This window comes from Manis pentadactyla, chromosome 2 (genome assembly GCF_030020395.1).
Source record: "Manis pentadactyla isolate mManPen7 chromosome 2, mManPen7.hap1, whole genome shotgun sequence".
In the NCBI taxonomy this organism is placed as follows: Eukaryota; Metazoa; Chordata; class Mammalia; order Pholidota; family Manidae; genus Manis; species Manis pentadactyla.
In genome coordinates this window covers 220,255,196-220,277,088 of record NC_080020.1, presented here as the reverse complement: position 1 = coordinate 220,277,088, position 21,893 = coordinate 220,255,196, and the positions used below count along the sequence as shown (strand labels likewise).

At 33.6% G+C, this 21,893-nt stretch overlaps 1 protein-coding gene across 2 annotated transcripts in view; it reads left to right on the top strand.

The window, feature by feature from the left end:
- Nucleotides 1-21,893, top strand: part of TDRD15 (tudor domain containing 15) — a 99,123-nt gene that overhangs the window by 5,895 nt on the left and 71,335 nt on the right. Inside the window, exons 2-3 of one of the 2 annotated variants that reach the window (XR_008995933.1) lie at nucleotides 1,681-6,237; nucleotides 6,668-7,915. Coding sequence is in view for 1 of the 2 variants with exons in the window: in XM_057497426.1 (XP_057353409.1) it covers nucleotides 1,684-6,237; nucleotides 6,668-6,679 (4,566 nt within the window). In the remaining variant the exon portion in view is untranslated. Of the gene's footprint in view, nucleotides 1-1,680; nucleotides 6,238-6,667; nucleotides 8,969-21,893 lie in introns of those variants that run through there. The other variant, XM_057497426.1, reaches the window with a different exon arrangement.

Genomic DNA, 21,893 nt, shown 5'->3' with positions numbered 1-21,893 from the left:
CAGCACAGTATCCTTTAACAATTCCTGGTCTTCCCTTCATGTAAGGAATTACAGGTCTGTAATCTGACTAAATTATAGAAATTGGGTTAAGACCTGTGATTTTAAATAATGGTGGCTTAAGAAGGCCTTTCTTATCCTGAAGTGTTTGGTTTATGTAAATGAAAGTCTTTAGTTTGTTGCATATTGATTTTATTCTTGGAGACTCTAGGATCAAGTAAACATACCCTGTAATCTGTAGATCAGAATATGCTGATTGCCACACCAAATTAATTATCTAGGTGGAAATAAAAACCATAGTCAGTACCCAGTTGTCCTTAAATCGTATTTCCTTCTCTAGCTTTCCAGTGGCCTGTTGCAGTTTGTGGACTTGGGTCTTAAGTCTTAAGTTTGTTCTACTCTTTTATCTGAGATAACATTTACACTTTCATAAAACTTCATATTTTTGTCCTCCACGCTTTTCTTACCTTTTTATCATCTTCTGAGTTTTGAGGTATTCTCTCACGATTTTCTCCAATTATCTTTATTTTGTGTTGCTTTTCGCTATTGCAGTTTTAATTTCTTATGTATGTGTTGTTCTTCCTAATCTGTTGTTGCATCTTAATGACTACTTAGTCATATAAAAATATATTCTTTTGAGCTTTTTGAAAATAGGAATTGGACTTTTGAAAAGCAATTCTTTGCTGTCTCCTTTAGTATGCTTACTCCTGACGTTTAACCAAGAAACATTTCTTTGGTTTCTTTTAAGCGGTTCCTTCATTTTTTTTTTTTTTTTTTTTTACATTTACTGTTTTTCTTTCTCATCGTCGTAGAAAGAAACTGGTACTTGACTGAGTTTATACTTTACAAGTGCTAGTTGAGCTGTGTCCTATTGCAGTAGATTTTAGTTCTTGTCTAAATTTGGGGAATATTTTATACTTAAACATTGGCCTACCGTTTTTAGAATCCCAACAATCTAGAGAAAATTGGCTGGAGCCATAGCTGTAGTAGAGAGCTTTGCCTCTGTGCTAAAGATTTCTTCTTCCCTGACCCCTCAACTTGTGGCTAGCCATGCCAGTGGTGTACCTAACCTCCCTTAGGGTCCTTCCATGCCTGGCTTTTAGTGGTGGTGTCCAAGACTCAGCCTACAGCCCTTGATCACAGAATAATACTGGAGTAATATAATGATGCTGATAGGATTCAAATATTGCTGAGAGTCAGAGTGGAGAGTATAAAAGTGTGTCTCTTCTTGGTTCACCATATGCCCTTGCTTCCAACACTCACCCTTTTGAGTTACAGGTTTTTGGAAGAAACCTTTGTGACGGAAAGTAGTTTTCTCACAGGAGGAAGAGGAGTCTCCACTGGGCTCTTTTGGCTTTCTTCTGTTATGCCACATCTGTTTGGTATCTGGTAGAAAATTGTTAGTTTCTGAAAGTAAAGACTGCTCTTCTGTTTTCCAGTGATTATATATATTTTTTATTTCAATAATAGAATTTTTTGAAAATCTGTAAGGCAGTGATCACTTAGATGCACTTTATCTCTCATCTTGCCTGACATATATAATTCTTATTAATATGTTCAAATTGTTAAGTACAGGTATAGAATTATTTTAAAAGTTTGTTTACATACCACATTTAAGGCTAATTTCATTTAATTTTGACAGCTGTCTGTCTAGAAGCTAATTAGTACTTATTTGCTTTTTAGAAAATGGATTCTACGTCTCTGTTACCAACATTCTTAGATGTGGATCTGACAATATCACATATAGAATGTTTTCCCAAGGACATTCTGGTGAAATTTCAAGGCAGAAATAATACTGAATGTGAGTTTGACTACCATATATTACAGAGGGAAATCCAGCATGTTCCAAAAGTAAAAGGTAATGTGGACATTGATGAATTTTGTTTGGTAGAAGAGAGAGCATCTGGAGAATGGCAGAGAGGAAGAGTCGTGGGAAAGAAAAATGAACTCTACACAGTGCTCCTCATAGATCGTGGCGAAGAGCTAAGAGTCGGAGGTACACAGGTCGCTTCAGCCTGTGGCAACTTATTTGAGCTACCACCGCAGGTAGTATTTGGTATTTTTGCCAACATACTACCAATTGAGGAAAAATGGTTTCCAAAGGCTTTGAATTATTTCAAGTCATTAGTAGGACTCCAAGTGAAAGGTTGTGTACAAGCTATTTTGCCTCTTCAAATGATTCTTCTTGAAGTGCCAAAAATTATGTCCCAGGTTCTTGAATTACAGTTAGGAAGACTTACTGACGGGGATTCCTTTCGTCTTATTGTGGAAATGTTAAAAGAATTCCCACAGCAAATACCAGATTTATCAAAACCTAGAAGACCTGAATTACCTTTAAGTAGTAGTGATAACTTACTTGATACTCACCATGTCCTGGATAATTTGCAGCCGTCTTTGTCAGTAGGCGGTATTGAAAGCGTGAGGGTATCATCTGCATTGAGCCCAAGTAAATTTTATTGTCAGCTGACCAAATGGATGCCAGAGTTAGAAAACTTGACAGTGTGTATGACTTTGCATTATGACACTGTCAGTCAAGAAAACAGTTCCATGTGTGAGAATTTTGGGCTATTTTGTGTTGCCAAAAGGAGAAACGGACAGTGGCATAGAGGAATTCTCCAGCATCTCTTGCCCGATAATCAAGTGAAAATTTGGTTTATGGATTATGGCAGTAGTGAGGCTATTCCCTCAATTCATGTAAAGAAACTAAAACAGGATTTTATTTTAGTACCATTATTTTCATTTCCATGCTCTTTGACATATTTACATAGTCCAGATAGAGAGGCAAGAAAATTTCAACTGAGTATATTTAAACAAGCCTTGTTAGGAAAAATAGTATATGCACACATTGATTGGTTCAATAAGGATGAGCATTTGTATTATGTAACACTACAAACTCAAGAGCCTGTGGTTAATAAGTGTCCACTGAAGACTCTAGGCACCCAAGTACTTTGTCCAGTGTCTGATTCAAAACTCTCGAATATGTTCAGAAAGACAGGTGCTTCTGGTAAAAACAGCTTTGCAGTTGAGAGTTTTATTGGAAATACTGAGCAGTCGATAGACTTTCTAAATAAAAAAGACACTTTGAATGTAAGTCTTCCTATTAAAACTGTAGAAATGGAGATAGAGACTGTCTATGTAGCTTGGGTAGCATATGTTCTAAACCCATCAAATTTCTGGGTACGAACTAATGAACATCAAAATGAATTTGAAGATCTAATGAAAAATATAAACAAATTTTATAACTTGTGTGAAAATGATGACTTGATTCTAAGAAATCCAGAATCTGGATTATTTTGTTGTGCTAGGTACAGTAAAGACAGATGTTTTTACAGAGCTGTTGTTACTGAAATTAATGGTCATAAGATTAATGTTTACCTTTTGGATTATGGGAATACTGATTCCATACCATTTTTTGATGTAAAAATTTTGCTTCCAGAGTTTTGTGAGCTGCCTGCCTTAGCCATGTGCTGTTCACTTGCACATATATTTCCTGTTGAAGATTTATGGGTAAAGGCAGCAATTGATTACTTTAAAAAAATCGTCTCGAACAAAGCAATTTTGCTTCAAGTTATAGTGAAAAAAGATGACAAGTATACTGTAAATATGCAGAGTATTGAAGACTCAGAAAATACTGATGTTGTCTCTCTCATGTTACAAGCTAGATATGCAGAATATTGGGAGGTAGAACCAGAGTATTATCCAAAATCTGTAAGTGAATATTCAGTGTTAAATTTAAAATCTAAAAACAAAGTTAAAATTAAGCAAGTCTTATCTTCCCTTCTTGAAGGGCCTAAACCTGAAAATTACTATTCAAATAAGCTAAAAGAAGGAAACTTGTCTTCATTAAAGTCCCCAGCTGTTAATTTCTCAGATATAAAAAATCCTTTTACCTTGTCTGTGGGACTTGACTCACCATGTACTTATAAAGAATATGTATTTAAACCAGGCACAGTCCTTGAAGTTAAGTGTTCTTGTTATTATGGCCCAGGTGACTTTTCATGTCAGCTCCAGTGTAAGTTAGATGACCTAAAATTACTAATGGAACAAATTCAGAATTACTATAGCAGTCATTCTGATCCTTATCAGGTTGGGCAGATTGCTTGTGTGGCTAAGTATTCCAAAGATGGGAAATGGTATAGAGCTGCTGTTTTGACTCAAGTATTGAAAAGAGAAGTTGACGTAGTATTTGTTGATTACGGTTACCAGGAAAGAGTTTTATTTAAAGATCTTTGTGCTATTAACCCACATTTTCTCTTCTTAGAAGGCCAAGCCTTTAGATGTAGTCTTAACCATTTAGTTGAACCCATTAGTTGTAAATTATTCAGTTGGACAAGAAAAGCATGCAGAGACTTTGGGGCTTTTATTTCTTCATCTAGAGGGTCATTGACGTGTGTCATCTATGCCTTAGTTCTCATTCATCCAAACTATTTATGTAATTTAGTGGAGTTACAATCTCCATTTATTAGTGCAAAAGAATTTCTCATTAATCATGGTTCTGCACAGTATAGTACATCATCAAAGCCATTCCCATCTTCAGTTAGTCTTTATAGTTACTGTTATTCTTCCTTTAATATAAAAATTGGAAGTGAGGAAGAAATATATATATCTCACATATATAGTCCCAAAAACTTTTATTGTCAACTTAGTAGAAATTATAAAGACCTAGAGATGATAGAAACAAAAATCACAGAGTTTAGTAACCTCAAAAATTGTTCAAAATATGAGCCTAGGAAAATGAGATTATGCATATCTAAGTACACAGATGATGGTTTCTTTTATAGAGCTCTAGTAATGCCAACAGATTCATTATCTGACTTCCTGGTCTATTATGTGGACTTTGGAAATAAGCAGTTAGTTAAAGGAAGTATGTTGAGGGCTATTTCAGATGAGTTTCCAGAGTTGTTGTTTATACCTATGCAAGCTATTAAGTGTTTTTTGTCAGATCTTAGAGATGTAGATATTCCAGCAGAAATCAATAGCTGGTTTGAAGATAATTTCTTGGGAAAACCATTAAAAGCAATAGTATCATCCAGGGAGTCAGATGGCCAGCTAGGTGTAGAATTGTATGATGGGTATGAACATGTAAACCAGAAAATTAAAATGTTGCTTCATACTTACAGAAAAAAACATTGCAACCAAGCGCACTGTGTGGGAAAGGGTTATAAAATAGATGAGAGACTTCCTGTTTCTTTGAAAGGCAAAGTAGAAAACTGTCACCATAATACGATAAATAAAACTAGTCTAGTAACACATTCTGGAAGCAAAATAGATCAGTTAATGAACCCCACAGGTATATATGCCAGGTTTTTGAAACCATCAGTTTGTTATAAAATTGAATCTGTATCAGAAAACAAAATGAAGTCTTTGAATGATGGACTTAAAAATACAGATGTAAATATTATCCCTGGATCTGCACATGTTCTTGATGAAAGGGATGTGGGCCAGGAATTGGTGAAGGTGGTATCACAGTCTTTTATCAGAGCTTTAAATCAACCAGCATCTCAAAACCCATGTAATATTACTAGACCACGGATCAAAGACCTTCCTCCACCCAAAATTGACCTGAATGCCAAAGTTAAAGGATATGTTTCTAACATCAGTAATCCAGCAAGTTTCCATATTCAGCTTGCTGAGAATGAAAACATCATCATCAAAGTTACAGAGGCTCTAAATGAAAGCAGAGCAAATATAGCAAAAGAGAGAAAATCTGTTAAACTTATGGTGGGAGATCTTGTAGTTGCAGAGGACTCTTGTGACAAGACTATGTACAGAGCAGTTATTAAGAAAATTTTGTCAGAAAGTTCTTTTGAAGTGGAATTTATTGACTATGGCAACACTGCAGTAGTAGACGCATCTAAAATTTATGAACTTAAGAGGGAATTCTTAACTATTCCCCAGCTAGGAATCCATTCTTTTCTCAGTGGATTAAAGTGGAATGATCCTGATAAAATATGGGACAGCAAAACTGTGGATTATTTTGCTTCAAGATTAAGTAACAAAACAGTTTCTTGTGAATTTTTGCGAAAGCATGAGCAGAAATGGGAAGTAAATATAATTTGTGCTAAAAAATGTATCATTAATGAGCTACTAAAATGGACAGCATGTTCAAAACTACAGAAAACAGTATTGCAAATGCCTCAGGTTGGCTCTAAAAAAATGAGCCCTGGTAAAAATAAGAAGAAAAGAAAATCACGTGGATCTGAAGGTTCTGTAATCCTTCAACCATCCTCCCAACAGCTGGTTAGTATTCCTTTTGAAGAGCTAAAACCTGGACAACTTGAAAAGTCTAAAATACTTTATTTTTCAAAAAGTGGGGTATTTTATGTAAAATCTAAAAAGAAAAAAAAGTTATCAGATTTAACAGTCTTAATGACTGAAGTTAAAAAACCCTCTTTATCAGTGGAAAATATTGAAAAAGGCTTAGACTGCCTGGCAAAATCTAATAAAACTTTGAAGTGGTATCGATCCAAAGTAGAAAAAAAGTATGTTGATGAGAAAGCACTTGTTTTTTTAGTGGATCATGGTAGATATGAAATAGTGCCTCTATGTAATATCAAGGTGCTTATTGATGAAGTCAGAAATATTCCAATGCAAGCTGTGCCTTGTAAATGGGTTTGGTTTGAAAATTTTAGGAACATGCCATTTGAATCCATTGTGTGTTTATTTGCAGATTTGGAAATAAACATCCTTTTCCTGAAATATTTAGACTCTGCCTGGGAAGTAGAAATTTTGGTAGATGGCCTGTCACTTTTGGAATATTTAAACCTAAATACAGTTCATGTTCAAGAAAATAAACTTAGATCTTCAGAAATTTTCCATGTGAAATCTCAGACTCCTGTTTTATCTTGTGCAGTAAGGTCATTTACTTGGGCACAACTCCAGAATGGTAGACACTATTCTGGGATGGCCACTGCTGTTTCTGATCTATCGGACTTTTGTGTTCAGTTAGAAGATTTTTTTGACACAATGAAATCTCTCCTTATACTGCTTTCTGATCTGCCAGAAAACTTACAAACAGTATCTCAGGAGCACTTAATTCCTGGTTCTAGCTGTTTGTTCAAATATGAAATGGAAGATCAGTGGAATAGGGTAGAAATTTCTGAAGTCTCTGATCAGTCTTTACTTCTTCTGTTGATTGACTATGGATTTTCTGTTTACATACCTTCTTCAGATATAAAACATCTTAAAGTTGTTCCTGAGGAACTTTTGAATTTTCCAAGGCTGAGTTATCCTTGTGTCTTACATGGCATCTTACCTGCGCAAGGGAAACATTGGAATGAAGAAGCTCAAAGTTTTTTTCAAGATTTCCTAAGTAAACCTGGCTTAATTTTTCATCTTAGGGAATATAGTTTTGAAACAAAACTGAAAGTAGATGTCCTTCATGGGAAAAACAATTTGGCAGATATGTTAGTTGCATCTGGTCTTGCAGTATATTCTAAATGTTCAGATCATCTTGATGCAGTTACTACTCCTGGATCTAACAAAACCTGCTATAAATTGCAGAGTAAGCCTGTTTGCCCAGTGTTAGATCAAAATTGTTACAAAAGAGAAAATACAAGTTGTACATGCACTGAGAAACAAAAGCTAAAACAGAAAACTATAAAGAGGAAAGATGTCTATAAGAACCTCTTAAGGAAAAGCTGTATGAGTAAAAGATTATATTCTGGGAAGTTAACGCTGAGGAAGGAGGTTGATAGAGGAAAACATAATCCCCAGAGTACCGTTGCATTGGATATGTGTACAGCAACTTCATTTTGGGGACTACCTAATGGTTTGAAGAATAACCCCAGTTACTTTGAAAACATTTTTGAAAAACTATCAACTGAAGGAATACAGGAAAATAACACAGTGGACTTGAGAACATCAATGAAAGCACTGCATGTTAATGAGAAGTTGATACTAGAAGAACACTTAAAAAGTAAGTAGCAATTTTAAAAAAATAGATTTTTTTTTAGAATTTTTGGTTCTTTAAAACTTTACTGTGTACTAAAATTATCCAAACTGATACCACACTGAAAGAAAACTTACTAGAAAATCTGAATGAATGGATAAACTGGAAGTGATCAGTTGAATTATAAAATGCTTCACTATTTTTAACTTTTTTGAATGGTAACCTTTGAGAATGTAATGAAAGTAGAGGATTTTAACCACATGCATGCACACACAACATGACACTTCACAAATAAGTTTCAGGGGTTTCACAAAACTCCTGAAGGTCTGTAGATCTCAAGTTAATCTTATTACTAATGAGCTTCTGGGCTCTTCTTGAATCAATTATCTATTACATACTGTGCTTATCAGATGAAATAAATCTTAAGGGTTTTTGAGTATGCTTCTGAAATATTGCTAATGCAATTAAATTTATAGAATAAACTGACTCTAACATATTTCCTCTTTAAACTTTTAAACTTCACACTGGTTCTAAAATGTTAAAATTTTAATATTCTATGTGCTATAGTATTGTTTGGTTTTGCTTATGCACCTTATATTTCATTTTCTGTATGGGTTGGTTACTGATGATTTTGTAGGCTATAAAGGATGTTCCCTGCTTATTGAATGAATATTCTGACTTTATAATATAATTTGTATGTTATTCCATATTACAACTGGTATCATAACAGATATATCCTGTTAATGAGTGGAAGTGTCTTATTTTTTATGTATTTTAGAGTATTTCATTTGGATTCATATTTACATGTTTAATAGTGAATTGATAAGTGCTTCAAAGTTGGCCCTTTGTCCTTATCTTTGAGTCATCTTTTATTGTAATGAAAGTTATGGTAGAATGCTTACTGTGTCCCAGGTACTATGCTGAGTTTTATATGAATTATCTTATTTAAAGCTTCCCACAACTCTGTAAAGTATATTGATATTAAGGCTTAAGGGGAGTCTTAACTAGTACTCCACTTCTTTGCCTAAATTCTTAACCATTTTAGAGAAAGACAAGGAGAAAGACATTGATGAGCAAGATCGCACATTTAAAAAAAACAAATAAAACGATATTGATAAATGTGACTTTTGTCCATGGGCAAATGGATTTACCAGTACTGAATCAATAATCTAAACTTACGCAGGCACAAAGGAGAGCTTCTCCATATTGGGGTGAGTTGTGTTTCCATGTAAGATTTGCAGCTTGAGGCAGTTATCTCCAAAAAGGGAGCAAGGAAGAAGAGGCTAGTCTAACACATACCCTTCATCTAAATGGACCTATCAGACTGTCCCTATTTGTCATGTGTAAGTAGGGGAGCGAAGAGACCAGAGGTGTGTTTTGTGCTGAGAGAGTGCCTCACTCAAGTACACATGGAGGGAAACATCAGGAATGGGACAAGCGTACCTCCAAGTTATCGCTATTTTATGGATGAGGCTCAGGGAAATTAAGCAAACTGTGTCTAGATATAAAGCTGATATGTAAAGGAACTGAGATTTTAAACTCAGATGTCTCCAAACCCAAAGACTGCTTTTATTATTGCATTTTGAAGAGTAGTTAGATTAGGAAGAGTTTTCTATAAACTCTCAGATGTCAATCCATACCTTTTGACACTTACATAGTATCTTTCATTCTTTTCCTTGTGTATATTTTTACCTTTTCTTTTTCCCATCAAAGTTTTTAACTCACTTTTGGTACCTGCCTCCATCCCACCTCCTGTGGTGAGCCAGTAGTGACTTAAAGTGAAAGCAGCTGTTCCAAAAACAGAACAAACATTTCCTTACACCTCTAAAAAAGGGAAAAATTGCCCCGAATAAGAAAAAATCATAACTTTGAGAGAAATTCCTGAAACAGGGTTTCATGGGCTAAGAAGACTGATATACTTGCTGTAATTATAGTTTTAAAACAAAATAAGAAAAACGTAAAATGGGTTTCGTTGCCTTGAGTACTGTCCACGTTCCTGCCATCTGCATTCCTCATTCAGGAGCAGTACTAACCACTACTGTTTGCTGCTGTGATGGTCTGCATGTGCCTGAGCCTAGGGAAAAATAGTTACAGTAATTCTTTTTGGTTGAAGATACCAGTATTTGACACTCTTTTGCCTGTTAAGAAAGTTAGAAAAGGGAGTCTAATAACAGTGCTTTTCGACCTAGGCTTTTCATTGGAATTAAGAAAGCTTAAAATCTGGTGCCTGGTTCTCACTTTTAGAGATTGTTGTTAACTGGTCAGAATCAGGATTTTAAATTAGGATTTAAAATCTCCCCAGGTGATTTTAATGTAAGCCAAGGCTGAAAACCAATGTCCTAGGGAGTATTGTGGGTGGTTCCCTGAATTATTTTGTGAGAGAAAATAATTCTGGACTTAGTGTGTGAAAGTACTTAGAATCTGTTCTTCCTGAATTTGGAGTCCAGACTATACCTAATGAGTTATGGTAATTCTGTGCTAAACTTAATTCAGAGTAACACAATAGTAAAAATGTCATATTAGAAATGGCCAAGAAGTACAGTGCATTTATTTTATCTTGCCCAGGTATTGTTTTAATTATAGAAGTTCATGCCCCTTACATTGAGAAAAATTGGCTTTACTTTCCCATAGTTTCAGCCTACTATAACATACCAATATTTAGATACCCAAGGTAATTGTTTTTACTTTCATACTGTTTTCTCCAAAATAAAAATCAGTAGTCTTTCCAGGATGTTTTTGCAGGTTTTTTTTGTTGGTTGATTGCATATTGTTCAAGTCCTTGACTAGATCATTATGGGAACTAGAGAATGTAACAACCCTTTAAAAAAAAAAAAAGAGCAAAACAAAAATACCTAGTTGTAAAAAAAAGCAGTGCTTTATGTTGATAACATGCTAACTTCTAACATCTTGGAAGGAAATCTGGAATGGCAACTCATTTTTAAAGAAGAGTTTTGTTTGACATTTTAAATTTGAGGTAATAGCTAGACATTCAATGAGGAATGGATGATCAGCATGCAAAATATTAGAATGAATTTTGAAAATACAAGATTAGTAAGTAATACAGATTCATGAATCACTTGCATCGGATCTAGCATAGTAGTTAAAAGTATGGGCATTGATGCCCTACTCTGAGTTTGAATTCCTACCTCCTCCCTTATTAACTGTGAAAGAGTGGGTAAGCTATTTAACCTATCTGTGTCTCAGTTTCTTCATTAAGTGGAGATGATGGTAGTAACTACTCCATTGGCTGGTTGTGAAGATTAAGTAAGTTAAAACATTTAAAGCATTTTCACTAGTACCTAATATATCATAAATGCTCACTGTTAGAAATATGGGTAATCTTCCTACTAAAGCTACTATATTCTGAAAATACTTTGTGAAATAGTAACTTAAATTTCTGTTGCTCTGCAATATATGGAAATATTTAGGAAAATGTATACATACATGTGAACACACACATATATAGTTCCCCCTTATTTGTAACAGTATACTGTGATAAAAGTTATGTGAATGTGGTCTCTTTCAAAATATCTTACTGTACTCATCCTTTTTATGATATGAGATGATAAAATGCTTATGAGGTGAGGTGAACGTTACAGGCATTATGATGGAGTGTTAGGGTACTGTTGACCTGATGATGATATGTCAGGAGGAGTATCATCTGCTTCCAGACCACGGTTGACTGCGGGTAATGGAAACCATGGAAAGCTAAGCTGTGGTTGAGAGGGTACTACTGTATTTCCAGGCAATAGTTAGATTAAAAGCTCAGTTTCTATTTTGAAGATAGGATTTATGATTGAGACAATTACAGTTCTAAATAAAGATCAGAATAGGTTATAATGTGTTTTTTCCAAAGTGGATATGTATTACTGATTGTTTAAGACAAGATATTTTGATTGCATGTATGATTATATGTACATTTGTATGTGTATAATTTGTTAATGCCCTATTTTGTTTCTACTTTACCTCTTCTATTTTGACTTTTAGGAATTGGTAAGTAAAAAGAAATTCTGTTCATAGGAGGAATTTTCAAAACCAGTCTTGAATTGTTAATGAAACCCATAAAGCTTTGAAAATTATTACAACATATTCTTGTTTTGCAGTAGAAGATGAAAGCTCAGATCATTTATGTATCAGTTTGGCAACAAACGATACATAGGATACCCAGAAGTGACAGCTTTGTTTTAGCTGTTCCAGATATATAATTGGTAAGCACAGGACAACTTCTGATATTCAAGCATGTAAAAGGAATCTAGAGTGTTCAGATTATTTCCCCAGCAGAGAGTGATTAGAATATTTTAGAAATTTAAATGACCAAGAAGAATTGTGATGATGTGATTTCAAAAATATTACTAGGAAATGTGGTTTGCCATTATCTTAAGCATTTTATTTGATAAACTGTTCTTTGCATGTGGTTTCACAGTCGTCAGATATCACTTTACCATTACCTTCAGTATTTTTAGGTGTCTTTCCCAGCTAAAGCCTTTGTTTCAATTGCTACTTTGTAGAGTCATACCAGTCACGGACAATTTATAGTTTATGCTGCATAACCACATCCCCTGGAAAATACAGGTGCTTACAAGACTGACATTTATTAAAAAGGATATAGAGAGAGGTCAGACTTAATTCTACCATTCCTCTCTTTACCTTATACCATGATATTTTTCTTTCATTCATTTTAAGTTATAACTATTTTTAACTTGGTTATATGTTTTTAGTTCTTAGTTGTAGATATTTGTGACTTACAAGAACACCACTGGTTAGAGTGGGTAGATTTTTGTCAGTTTACTTGTGAATTGGAACTTACTGTGCAAGTAAACGGTTACTGAGAAGATTCAGAGTATTATTTTAGTGTAAAGATATAACCATAAAATTATACAGGTGCACTTAAAGGTCTGAGTAAGTCAAATAGTTTTAAAAAACGAAATATTTGATGATTTAAAGAATATTTGGGAAAACTTAGATTATTTCCTAAGCTAGCTAGGGACAAACAAGTTTATCATTTATACATGTATATTGCATGTATTAGTATGTTGGCACTTTTTTGAGGTTAGGGAATTTTCAGAAATACTGTTATTTATGAATATATAGGAATTTAAATTTGGTATCCTGAAAGTTAGTTTATTCAAGGCAGGGAAACTTCGTATTTTTTACATTACAAGTTATTCTTTAGTTTGTGGTTATTTTAGAGCAGAGAATTTAATATTTACTCTTTGTAATCTAATTTCACTGAATACTTGTCTTTCATTTTCCCCCAAACCTCACTAGATCTTGAAGATTATTTTATCCAATTTAGAAGAGTGCTTCTCTTGGAAAAAAATGTATACAACTTCTGTGCTTGTTGCATTACAAGGTTGCTTTTGTTGTTTTGGTACTGTGAAATATAGCAAAGTTAATGATTTGGTGAGTTCAGTTAAAAAAAAATTAATTTGAATGCCAAAGTAGGATAAATTTGTAATAGTGGATTTTTTTTTTTTGATACCAGTTTAACCAGGAAGGGCTTAATCCCTTCAGTTTTTCAGAGTTCTTTAAACTGTTATATATAATTAACCTCCTTGATTTATAATGTTTTGTTTGGAAAAAAAACAAACTTGACAAATTTATGGCATTTAAATTATTAAATACTATAGAAAAGGATGTTTTTTATGTGACTATATTTCAGTTAATTCCTAATTGGTTTTTTTTCCTCTGTTTGGACAAAAGTCCAGTGAAGAAAGTAGCTGAAGATATGCTTAAAATTAAGTTTCTTTCTTTGAAGATAAATAGCTTAATTTAGAAAGAGCTCTTCTGTTCTTTTTATATTTTATTTTGAAGGTACATTATTTATTTGCCCTACATTAACTATTATACTGTAAAATGATAACATGGAAGATGCATGGAAATAATATATGGTTCTATTCAGAGTACTTTCAAATAAAACAAAAAATAGCATGTTCAGTTTAGGATTTATATTTTTCTTAGAATTAAGTTTTATTATACTTTACAGGTAATAATAGTATTAGAATAATGCTTTTTTCTGCTCTAAAAAACTCATATTAAGCTAGTAAAATCTGTTATTTTATAAATGTTGGCCACAGACTCTTAAATTTGGGGAGCAGTAGAGCATTTAATTTCTTAGATTAAAATACTTGAAGAGCTAGGATTATTAAATCTTACCTTAAAATTTTTTTATTTCGAATTTTGCTTTATTCATATAAATTAAAGAATAACATTTTTCAAATCCATGAAAAAAATGGTTTCTAAAAATGGAAAAAAGTGGTTCATTAGAAAAAACAATTTTCTGTTTAAGAATATTCACATATTTTTAAAAGCTCTGTGTTGAAATAAAAACCCTCAGATCCAAAGCTATTATGTGAAGACAAATTATTTAGCCATTTGTATTTTCCTGACATGATGACCTTGATTCTAAATTGGTTAAATTTCAGTGTCTGATTATTTTTTCCAACTGTATTAGTACCTGTGTATAATATGACTTTTTATGATTTAATGAACATTCTAATATAACTTGCTGAATTTTGTGTACACCCAAGGGAAATTATTTTATTATGTTGAATGTTTTGAGTTAAAAAGGTTTTCACAATAAAATATTTTAAGTATACTTCCCTAATTGAAAGTGTGTTTTTTAAAATGGTAATATTACATTTAAAAAAAGCAGTATGTATACTGTGAAGAAAAATTGAAGTTAAAATTTCCCTTAGCCAAAGATAGTCTTTACTTAAGAGGAAAGTTGTAATAAGTGGTTTTATAAGTACTTCTCTGTTTCTTATTCTCAAAAGTTAATTCTTTATCTTTTAGTTTTCAAGGAATGTTGGATCTGTAAAAATCAAAAATTTTTATCTTATAATTTGGTCTATAGTTTGGATGTAATTCTCATCCTTTCTCAAGTCTCTAACATTATTATTATTTTTTTTTCTGTAGTTGACTATCTCCATACTGAGAAAAATTTTTCTAAGTATATTTAAGATTCTAATAGTTGTTCCCCTTTGGCTGTGATACATTAACATTTAAGTAATGATTTTAATATATTTACTTAGTTTTCTTATTGATCATAAACTGTTCAGTTGTTGATTAAAGGTATTATCATAATACTCTTCCATAGCACCATATTTATTTCTGTCACTATGTCCTTGAACTTACTGATATCTGTGAATATCCTCTCCTTACTACTAAATTATCCTTTATAATCTTGTTACATTCTCCTAGATATGGTACATTCATTCATCAAATGTTTTGGAAGTCAGTTAGATACAGGAGATACAAAAATTAGTAAAATTCGGGTTAAGATTTCCATTACAGTATTGGAAACATTAATAAACAATTAAAATAGTGGTATGTGGTATGTAATAATAGGTATTTTAGGACCACAAGGACAGTATGCCTGGCTTCCTGGGATTGAGAAACCAGTTGAAAGATTTACAAAATATGACCTGTGAGCTTGATTCTTGAACTATATATGTGGTTATAGTTTGCCAGGGAACTTGGGCAAACGTACAAGGGAGGAAAGCCTAGTGCAGCCAAGCAAATGGACTCATTACAAATACACTACTTTTGTTTTAATTGCCAAGGCTTGAGGGGCGGTGGGGATAGGAAGAGACTGCTACCAAGGTATGGTTTTCCTGGGGTGGCAAAAATTTTCTAAAATTAAATGGTGATAGTGTTTGCACAACTCTGTGACTTATACCCATTGAATTGTACATTTTAAAAAGATGAATTTTATGACAAGTAAAATCTCAGTAAAGCTGCTTAAAACTTACATGTAGAAGCTTATATATAGCTTATGAATTCAGTAAGCTATCCTTTCAGACTTTAAAGAAAAATGTAATGAAAAATTCTGATATCTCATACAGAGATTTCTAAATTAAGAATAAAATATCAAACCTCAAGGTTAAAAAGAAAAAAACTTAGGGGAAAATAGCAACTTAGCCCAGAGCATTCTATACATGTCATTATTTATTGGTGAATAATGCATTTTTAAACCTTTATCTTAAATGTGTGGTAATTTAAAATCAAAGTGTGCAAAACAAAGATATACGGCTGGAGGGTTTATTTCTGATCACCCATGTAACCACTGCACAGTTCAAGAACAACATTGCCAAGACTCCAGAAGCTGTTTTCCTGTCCTCAAATATTTGTGCCCTCCTCTCCAAATAAACTACTATCTTGACTTTTGTGGTACTGCCTGCCTTCATTTTGTGTATTTAAAATAGTTTTATAACAATCTTGCCAACAGTAAGAAGATAATGTTGCTTTTTCTCCTTTAATGGTTATGTATGGAACTGATGCCATACTTTTATATCTAGTTTTTTTTGTACCTTTTTATATATGTGAGACTCATGCAATTTTTTTTGTGTGTGGACTGTTCATTCACTTTCATTTCTGAATATTTCATTATAAATTATCAAATTTACTCATTTGACTCTGGATAACATTTTTTCTAGTTTTCAACTATTACAAGTAATATACGAAATACTATGCATCATTTCATGAGCACGTGTGTTTTTATTGACTGTGTGCTGGGTCATTGGCTGTGTATTAGTGTGGCTGAGAACTAAGGTGGTTTGATGTCCAATGGATAATTCTCTACATGTGGTTACTGAATGTATCTTCTGTGGTGGTTGCCTTGTGAACATTAGCATGAATCACCAAGTATTATGTGGCCATTACCACTGTTCCATCCAAATGCCTCTTCAGATTTTTTATTTTATTGTTTGTTTATTTTAGTGTTTGTATTTCCAGACTTACTCCTTTTGAGCCCCAATCAACTGATGTGCCAGTTACTGCTGTATGGAAGTCTGTATGTGTGATTACTTCAGGGATTTTTTTCCATTCAAAAGATGTAGGCTGTGCCGAAAGAGAGAGTTTCTTTTCACCCTTGTTCTTCAGGGATGCCCCTCAGTGGTGATGTAGTTTGACAATAGTTCATGCTGGCTTGCAATGAATGATATATTGAGTTGACCAACTTATGGATGGACCAGACTTGATTTTTAAAAAAATCCTCTTGTCTGGACATGGGAAATCTTCCCATGATGATAGAGGTGTGATTTTTGAGTTTTAAAGTAGCCTTGCCTTCCTGGGATAAATCCCACTTAGGTATGCTGTGAAATCCTTTTCATATCTTACTGGATTTGGTATGAGTATTTTTTAAGGAATTCTGATTTTGAGGAATATTTGTAATTTTTTTTCTTGTGGTGTCTTGTTTGGATTTGGCATCAGGGTAACAATGAGTTGGGAAATGTCTTCTCTATTGTCTGAAAAATTTTATGTAGCATTGGTATTATTTCTTCCTTAAAAATCTGATGGAATTTACAGTAAAATAGTTGCTTTTTGTTGGAAGATTGTTAATTACTACCTCAGTTTCTTTGCTTGTTAAACATGTATTCAGATTCTCTATTTCTTAGTTTAAGGTATTGGCATAAAGTTATTGATAACATATCTTATAATCATTTTCATTTCTGTATGTCAGTGGTGATATTCCCAGTTTCATTCCTTATTTTGATAATTTGCCTTTTTTGGTTTTTGAAAGTTGTGGTAAAGTGCATATAAAATTTAAGTATACAGTACAGTGATACTAAGTACATTCATATTTGTGGAACTGTCACCAACTGTCTATCTCCAGAACTCCTTTAATCTGGCAACTTTGAAACTCTATACCCGTTTAAAAGTAACTCCTCATTCCATACTCTCTACATCCCCTGGCATTCACAGTTGAACGTTTTTTCTTTTTTTTTTTATAAAATTTGACTACCGTAGGTGCCTTACATGAATGGAATCATATAATATTTGATTTCACAAATGGCTTATTTCATTTAGCATTATGTCTTCAAGGTTCATTCATGTTGCAGCATGTGTCAGAATTTCCTTTATAAGGCTGAATAATCTTTGGCTCTTAAGTGAATCTCTTGTACACAAGCTATAGTGCGTCATGTTTTTAAGTCCATTTTTCTAATTTCTGTCTTTTGATAGTTCAACCCATTTACTCTTAAAGTAATTACATGTAAGGAGGAACAGCTGTCATTTTGCTACTTTGCATGTTTTCTATATGCCATGCAGCTCTCCCTTGCTCATTTCTTGTGCCACTTCTGTCTCTTTTTTGTTGAGTTGATTTTTCTTATAGTGAAACATTTTAATTCCCTCTCATTTCCTTTTGTGTATATTCAGTAGCTCTTTTTTTTTATGGTTACTGTGAGGATTGTATTAACATCCTAAAATTATAAAACTCATTTGAATTTATGCCACCTTAACTTTAGTAAGACAAAAATTCTACTCCCATTTGGGTCCATCTACATCCCTTTTCTATTATTGATGTAAAATTACATCTTTATACATTGTTCAAAGACATAAACTAATAATTGTTTTTATGTATTTATCTTTAATACAGAAAAGAAAAAGTGGATTTATAAACCAGTTACAATAATACTAGCTTTTTTAGACTAGTTATTTTTATAAATTGTTATTAATTTTACTAAGGTATCATTGATATACCCTCCTATGAAGGTTTCACAAGAAAAACAATGTGGTTATTACATTCACCCTTATTATTGAGTCCCCCCCCTCCACGCCCCATTGCAGTCATTGTCCATCAGTGTAGTACGATGCCACAGAGTTCCTATTTGTCTTCTCTGAGTTACACTGTCTTTCCATAACCCCACACACACCATGTGCACCAATCATGATACCCCACATTATGCTTCTCCTTCCCTCCCCACCTGCCCTCCCTCACCCCTCCCCTTTGGTAACCACTACTCCCTTCTTGGAGTCTGTGAGTCTGCTGCTGTTTTTTCCTTCAGTTTTGCTTCATTGTTATACTCCGCAAATGAGGGAAATCATTGGTATTTGTCTTTCTCTGCCTGACTTATTTCACTGAGCATAATACCCTCTAGCTCCATCCATGGTAGGATTTGTTTCTTATGCCTGAATAGTATTCCATTGTGTATGTGTACTACCTCTTCTTTATCCATTCATCTACTGATGGACACTTAGGTGGCTTCCATATCTTGGCTGTTGTAAACTTAATAATGTTTGATAAAATTCAGCAGTGAAACCATCTGGTCCAGAGGTTTTGTTTCTTGGGTAGTTTTTTGGTTACCAGTTCGATTTCCTTTCTGGTAATTGGTCTATTCAGATTTTCTGTTTCTTTCTAGGTCAGCCTTGAAAGGTTGTATTTTTCTAGAAAGTTGTCCATTTCTTCTAGGTTATCCAGTTTGTTAGCATATAATTTTTTATAGTATTCTATCATAAATCTTTGTATTTCTGTGCTGTCCATAGTGATTTTTATTTCTCATTTTTGATTTTTTGATGTGTTTAGACTCTTTTTTCCTTGATAAGTCTGGCTAGGGGTTTATCTATTTTATTTATTTTCTTGAAGAACCAGGTCCTGCTTTCAGTGATTCTTTCTATTGCTTTATTCTTCTCGATTTTATTTATTTCTGCTTTAATCTTTATTATGTCCCTCCTTCTACTAACTTTGGGCCTTATTTGTTCTTTTTTTAGTTTCATTAATTGTGAGTTTAGACTGTATGGGATTGTTGTTCTTTTCTGAGGTAAGACTGTATTGCAGTATGCTTCTCTCTTAGCACGGCTTTTGCTGCGTCCCACAGATAATGCAATGTTGAATTGTTGTTGTTATTTCTCTCCATATATTGCTTGATCTCTGTTTTTATTTGGTCATTGATCCACTGATTATTTAGGAGCGTGTTCTTAAGCCTCCATGTTTTTGTGGGCTTTTTTCATTTTCTTTGTGTAATTTATTTCTGGTTTCATACCTTTGTTGTCTAAGAAACTCGTTGATAGAATTTCAATCCTTTTGAATTTGCTGAGGCTCTTTTTGTGGCCTGGTATATGATCTATTTTTGAAAATGGTCCTTGTGCACTTGAGAAGAATGTGTATCTTGTTGCATTTGGATGGAGTGTTCTGTAGATGTCCATTAGGTCCATCTGTTCTAACATCTTGTTCAGTGCCTCTGTCTTTTTACTTCTTTTCTGTTTGTTTGATCTGTCCTTTGGAGTGAATGGTGTGTTGAAATATCCTAAAATGAATGCATTGCATTCTGTTTCCCCCTTTAACTCTATTAGTATTTGTTTCACATATGTAGGTGATACTATGTTGAGTGCACAGATATTTTTAAGTTACATCCTCTTGTTGGACTGACACCTTTATCATTATGTAATGTCCTTTGTCTCTTGTGACTTTCTTTGTTTTGAAGTCTATTTTGTCTGATACAGGTACTTCAGTTCCTGTTTTTTTTTCTCCCTGTTAGTTGCATGAAATATCTTTATCAATCCCTTTAGTTTGTCTGTGTGTGTCTTTGGGTTTGAAGTGAGTCTCTTGTGGGCAGCATATAGTTGGGTCTTGTTTTTTTATCCATTCAGTGACTCTGTCTTTTGATTGGTGCATCATACCATTTACATTTAGGGTGATTATTGATTGGTATGTACTTATTGCCATTGCAGGCTTTAGATTCATGGTTATGAAAAGTTCAGGGATAATTCCATTACTGTCTACCAGTCTAACTTAGTATGCTATTACAAACACAACCTAAAGGTTCTTTTTTTTCCTTCCTTTTTCTTCCTCCTCTCTTCTTTATATATTAGTATAATATTTTGTACTCTTTGTCTATCCCATGATTGACTTTGGGGGTAGTTGATTTGATTTTGCATCTGCTTAGTAATTAATTGTTCTACTTTCTTTACTATATTTTTATTTCCCCCGGTGATAGCTATTTAGCCTTAGGGACACTTCCTTCTACAGCTATCCCTCCAAATGTACTGTAGAGGTGGTTTGTGGGAGGTAAGTTCTCTCAGCTTTTGCTTCTGTGAAAATTGTTTAATCCCTCCATCAAATTTAAATGATAATCTTGCTGGATTAAGTATTCTTGGTTCAAGGCCCTTCTACTTCATTGCATTAAATATACCATGCCACTCCCTTCTGGCCCGTAAGGTTTCTGTTGAGAAGTCTGATGATAGGTTGATGGGTTTTCCTTTGTATGTGATCTTTTTTCTCTCTCTAGCTGCTTTTCAAAGTCTGTCCTTATCCTTGATCTTTGCCATTTTAATTATTATGTCTTGGTGTTGTCTTCCTTGAGTCCCTTGTATTGGGAGATCTGTGCACCTCCATGGCCTGAGAGACTCTCTCCTTCAGCAACTACCTCCTCAAAGACCCTTTCTATCCATTTTTCTCCCTCTTCTTTTTCTGGTACTCTTATAATGTGAATATTGTTCCCTTTGGATTGGTCACACAGTTCTTTCAATATTCTTTCATTCCTGGAGATCCTTTTTCTCTCTGTGCCTCAGCTTCTTCATATTCTTCTTTTCAGCTACTGTGCTAAGAGCTGAAATTGACCACACTTAACTCATGGCAGTTTACCATTCAAGCCTTTCCTTGGCAGCTGCAAGCATTCAGTAGATACCAGGGTCCCAAAAATACAACAGACAGATCTGGGCAGTGAGTTATTTAGGTGGAGAAATGGATTCCTGGTGTTTCCTTCTATGTCTGCGCTCTAATTTCCTTTTGCTTGGTTGTCCTGATGATTTATCCATATTCATCTTTTCAAAGAAGTTTCATTGTTCTTTTCTATTGGTTTTCCATTTTGTATCTGATGATTTCTGCTTTGATTTTTATTACCCCCTTTTCTTACTGATTTGCTTCATGAGGTGGAGACAGATTACTTGAGATTTTCTTTTGCAGTGGAAGTGTTTAAATTTAATCCTATAACATTATAAAGCATTTTTCAGCTCCATCCATAAATTCTGAAGTTTTTCATTTTTTGTTTTCAAATATTCTTTTATTATTTATATTAATTTGGATTTGATAAATGAGCAACATGTTTTTGAAGGTCACCTGGGTCTATGGCATGTATCAGTAGTTCATTCTTTTTTTTTTTACTGCCAAATAGTATTTCATTGTGTAATATACTACATTTCCGTAGTTTCTCAGTTTTGATTATTAGGATTAATGATGCTAAAAATGTGTACAAGACTATGTGAATATATGTTCATTTCTTTTATG